General features: G+C 36.3%; 1 protein-coding gene across 2 annotated transcripts; it reads right to left on the minus strand.

The window, feature by feature from the left end:
- Nucleotides 1-374: 374 nt before the first annotated feature.
- LOC121798168 (glutaredoxin-C4-like) lies at nt 375-2,658 on the minus strand. 2 transcript variants are annotated; one of them, XR_006050027.1, is made up of 5 exons: nt 2,375-2,658; nt 1,139-1,212; nt 822-920; nt 601-733; nt 375-519 (listed from the first exon to the last, which is right to left on the minus strand). XR_006050027.1 is itself a non-coding variant. In XM_042197035.1 (4 exons), the coding sequence occupies exons 1-4, from the start codon at nt 2,563-2,565 to the stop codon at nt 657-659; spliced, it is 441 nt and encodes a 146-aa protein (XP_042052969.1). In that variant the 5' UTR covers nt 2,566-2,657; the 3' UTR covers nt 375-656. The 2 variants fall into 2 exon arrangements, 1 of the variants encoding a protein (XP_042052969.1); XM_042197035.1 differs by having other exon boundaries at nt 375-733; nt 2,375-2,657.
- Nucleotides 2,659-5,267: the final 2,609 nt, after the last annotated feature.

Consider the following 5,267-nt stretch of genomic DNA (forward strand, 5'->3'; position numbering starts at 1 on the left):
GTTGGGTTGACCTGATAAGGACACGGACATGAAAAAGCCTGACATTAACCCATTAATATTGTTCGTGTCGGTATTTGTATCATGTCAAAATATACCAACCCTATTTTCCACTATTGGAAATTAGCAATTTAGCATTATCAAATTATAGGAAGTGACTATACTATTTCTACCGCTCCAAATTCTTTTATTCAAATCTATTCATTCTTACTATCAAAACTTCCCAGACCTAACATAGATGCTTGGGCCACCAATAATCGAGAACCCAGATTCTTAGATCTTAGCGAATATTTTATCTCACGGAAGAGTGAGTACGGAGGCATTGAGAGACTAAGAGAAAAAATACAGAGTAATCTTAAACTAGGAAGAAGCAAAAATGGTAGTCCAATATTTCCAGTTGGATTTTGAAGTTTTTGGGGTGAACAGTTCTTGTGCAATTTGTAGTTCAAATATAGCAGTCAGTATTAGATCAGCGCCTAGTTCGCACTACTTGGAAGGAACCAATACAACATCCAAATTTTCCTACACAAACTGCAGGATAAGCAAAAGAGCAGGAAATAGTAGGATAAGTAGCAGTAAACTCGCCACATATTGAATGTTTACCTGCTAACTCATGTTTCAATAGGGTTGGCAAAGGTACAAACGGATAGAGTACTGTCTCAAAGTTCATCCTCCCCCACACTATCAATGCCTAGAAGTTTTGCGAGCTCTCCATTTCCGTATGCTTCGACTGTATCTGCAACAAATTCGCATGTTCTTACAAAAGAAGTAGCTAATCTAGTTTCATGGGGAAGAAATCGAATTAGGAAGGAGAAATAGCTCACCATCAGAGCCTCCAAGATGTTTCCCGTTTATAAAAACCTGCGGCACAGTTCGCCTCCCCACAATCTTACTCAAAGCATCTTGAATTTTTCCACCATCATCTGCAAACCATCAGTAGATTTACAAAGAATGAAACACATAATGACCCTTCATAGTTGCTGACGTCCTAATTTCATAGAGTTAAAAAAAGATAGGAGCATGCAGTGGAACAAGTTTGAGAGAAATGTGTATGGAATAACAAATAATGCTTTGCTAGTGCCTCATTTTCAATAGTTATTATCTCTTCAAATGATAAACGGAAAGCTTGTGAACAAGAAACCTCTCTCGTCGAGTTCCACAACATACGGCTCCTGCTTCAGCTCCTTGAAGACTGCTTTAGCTCTTCTACAATATCTATATAGCAGTGATAAAAAAGCAGAAACAAAAATTAACATAATATTCCTACAGATTGATAGGCAACAGCTTAAATGGACAAGTTTTACCACAGATATGGAAAAGAATTTTCTAATTCATTATAAGCTCAGTAGCACAGTTTAATAGGAAGAAGAATCATAATACAGTAGAACAACATAAATAGTTCCTAGGTATTGATCACCTAGTTTCACTCAGATTAGTACGTCTGATTTACTTAAACTGATACCCTACTTCATTCATCCAAAACATTTATTTTAAATCAGAAATATATGTATATGAACTCAGCAATCATCATACATTCAACCTCCCCAACCACCCCCCATCCAAAAAAAACAAGAGGACGAAGAATGGATTTGGAAATTGCAATGACACTTTACACTCTGGTCCTGATCCCTAACCTTCAACAACCAATGAAAGATAACTACATCCAGCAAAATCTGCTGATCCTATTGAAATAGTCTGAAATAGTGATTTTCAGTCCTGACATTTATTGTATACCACACACAAGATTCCACAATCAAACAAAAAAATAGTTCAGTTTGTTTGGGAATTCATATGAAAAATCACATCTCTCTAGAAAAAAGATCTTGGATAATACTCCACATGATACTAGAGCCAATTAACATAGTTTGCCGTCTACAATTGATATTGCTTCTTAATTTCACATGATCTCAGTTAGCAATTCCATTGACTATATGATAAGAAATTTGTGTTTTATACCTTAAGCAAAAATCCTTTAAAGAAAAAACAAACAAAAATCTAATGAGAAATAAGAGTAAGGAGCCTGAGCACTAATCTATTAGCCAAAATCCCTACATTGTATTCATAAGTAAACAATGGTCGAGAAAAGCCGATTCAGAATGAAAAATCCAATATTCCAATTCACATACTAACAACATCAAATCACTATTTCCCAAACAGAATGATAAATTACGGTTAACTTTCCAAATTTAAATCCTTTTACACCAAAAATTTCTTCATCTCATCCTAAGCTGGACATCAAGTAAAAGAAAACCAATTCTACCAAATTTTTAGAGGAATAAGAATACCTAATTATTAAAAAAGAGTTCAACTCAAAATAACTAATTACTGTATAAACGAGTTGATTTAAAAACAACATAATACAGGAAAATGAGCTTACGGGCAGTAAGATTTGGAGAAGATGACTACGGAATGAGAAGAAATGGTCTTCTTGACAAAAGCAGTTGATGATTTGGGCTTTGCTTCCACGCTGGTGCAGTACGACGCCGTCAAAATGGAAAGCATTAATGTAATCACCGAGACGTATTGCAGAAGTGATACATTTGCTGATGTTGCAGAAGGCGTCACCATTTTTCAGTACAATCGGAGTTGAATCAGAGGAGGAACGATTCAATTTCAGGGATGTTTGGAAAACCCTTATTTTTAATTTTACCCCTTTCGTTGATTTTGAATTTCGTTTTTATTTGCATTTCTTGTCGATTTTCGGTTTATTTTAATCGATTTAACAAATTTTCCCATACTAAATAAAACTAAGGCTCATTTCATCTTTCATTCAATTTTTCACCTGATACGTACGTCTCATATTAGTCACAATTCAAACTTTTAATGGGAAATATTTTTTAAATATTGTATATATATTTATTTAAATATATTTATTAAGTCAAATTAAAACAATAAGTATAAATTTAAAAGTTTTATTAGTGAAAGTTAAAAGTTACATTAATTTCAACTAAATATTACAATTATAAAATTGAAAAACGAAGCGTAGTCTGAATTATTGCTAGATTTTTTATCAAGAAACTTGATCAATGGGTCATGGTGTTAGCACTCAAGGTTGTACATCACTGTTGTGTCTATGTAAATCGTTATGGTGTAGTTTTTAATCAAAACACATTATCCAATCTTATTAAAGGTGGGTGTAAAGAAACAGAATCGAAAGCTTCACAAGAACAAGAAAGATGGAGAGAAATCTTATTGAATCTGAATTGGAAAGTTTCGTTGATTACACTATGACATGAGCCCTATTTTTCAGCTAAGAAGAAGTAAAAATTAATCATCAGCTAACTTGTTGATCTAACGGCCACAATACAATCTATCAACTATACAAATCTACAGACAAGATTAAACTCTCATTTAAACATTCCCTCAATTCTCTAAGTGTTGGGCTGAGTGCTGTTGGGCTGACTTGATCAGGTTGGGTTGACTTGAGCATACTCTACAAATCTCTACCTTGCTCAAGTAGCTCCAACTCCATCCTGCAAGAAAATCAATCTCATGCACTGCTCCACCTTCTCTCTTGACAAAGCTTTGGTTAACATATCAGCTGAGTTTACAGCAGTATCTACTTTGAACACCTCCACCTCACCCTCTTCTATCTTCTCTCTGATGAAGTGCAAACGAACATCTATATGCTTGCTTCGTTCATGGAATACCTGATGTTTTGCAAGGCATATAGCACTGCTATTGTCACAACCAATAGCTATAGATTTTTGTACAACTCCAAGCTTAGCAGCCAGCCCCTTTATCCAGAAACTCTATTTGACTGCTGCTGTCAAGGCAAGATATTCTGCCTCTGTTGTTGATAATGCAACATCGTTTTGAAGACTTGACTTCCAACTGATTGCGGATCCAAACATGGTGAACACATACCCTGACTGAGATCTCTTGTTATCTACATTGCCAGCAAAATCTGAGTCAGAAAAACCCATTAGAGCATTTCCCCATTCCAGCCACTGCTTCCTTCATACAATATTCCCATATTTGTAGCTCCCTTTATGTATCTCAGGAGCCATTTTAGAGCTGCCCAGTGCTCTTTTCCATGTTCAGACATAAACCTGCTAGTCAAGCTCACAACATGAGCAATGTCCGGCCTTGTACAAATCATGGCATACGTCACACGCCTATGATGTTGGCATAGATGTTGGCATATGAGATGAGCTCCATTTCCTTTCTTTCGTTCTCATTCTTTGGTTTTTCATCCGCTGACAATTTAAAATGTTGTGTCAATGGTGTAGCTGTCTCTCTAAGGTTATCAACTTCGAACCTCTTCAACATTCTCAGTATATAGTCAGACTGACCCAGTCAGATGTTTCCAAGCTTCCTATCTCTGATTATATTCATCCCAAGAATTTTCCTTGCGGGTCCAAGGTCTTTCATGTCAAAGCCTGACCTTAGATCATCTTTTACTTGCTGCACTTCCTTAATACTAGATCCAACCACAAGTATATCTTCTACATATAGGAACAAATAAGCCACTTGCACTCCACCTTTTTTCTTGAAGTAGACACAAGAGTCATACTTGGATCTAGTAAAGCCACATTTCAGCATATGTGCATTGAACTTCTTATGCCACTGTCTGCTAGCTTGCTTCAACCCATAAATACTTTTATTTAGCTTGCAAACTTTCATTTCCTCTCCAAGTTTTGCAAAGTCTTCAGGCTGCATCATGTATATGGTCTCCTCTAGATCTCCATTCAAAAATGTTGTTTTGATATCTAGCTGTTCAAGTTCTCAGTTTCTGTTTGCCACAACTACCATCAGCATCCTAATAGAGTTATGCATTACAATAGGTGAGAATATCTCGTTGTAATCAATACCATATTCCTGGCCGAAGCCTCTTGCAACCAACCTGACCTTATATCTGACAGAGCTATCTACCTCTAGTTTTCTTTTGAAAATGCATTTGCAAGTGACCAACTTTCTTCCTTCCACTTTATCCACCAGACTCCATGTTATATTTTTCATCAATGAATCAATTCCTCATTCATAGCCTGCAGCCACTTATCTTTATCCTTGCTTGCCATAGCTTCTTTGTATGTTAATGGCTCTTCAAGCTCCAACTGCTCTGCAACAGTTAGAGCATAAAATATCATCTCAGAGTCAAAAAATCTGGCAGGAAGTCTTGTTGTTGTTCTCCTGACCCTGTCTCTAGCCAGCTGATAATTTGTTAAATCCTCAGATGTACTATCTTGCTGATGAGTCCCTACATCTGATTCAACATCCTCATCAGTGCCCAACTCTTCATTCTCAGCACTTTTCTCATGTACACCCGG

Source organism: Salvia splendens, chromosome 4, assembly GCF_004379255.2.
Source record: "Salvia splendens isolate huo1 chromosome 4, SspV2, whole genome shotgun sequence".
Classification (NCBI taxonomy): domain Eukaryota; kingdom Viridiplantae; phylum Streptophyta; class Magnoliopsida; order Lamiales; family Lamiaceae; genus Salvia; species Salvia splendens.

Excerpts from the sequence above, each read along its gene's own strand:
- LOC121798168 (XM_042197035.1), bottom strand. The coding sequence starts at position 2,565 with ATGGTGACGCCTTCTGCAACATCAGCAAATGTATCACTTCTGCAATAC. Across the intron at positions 1,213-2,374 it reads TTCTCCAAATCTTACTGCCC|ATATTGTAGAAGAGCTAAAG; the intron begins GTAAGCTCATTT and ends ACTGCTATATAG. Across the intron at positions 921-1,138 it reads TGTGGAACTCGACGAGAGAG|ATGATGGTGGAAAAATTCAA; the intron begins GTTTCTTGTTCA and ends GATGGTTTGCAG.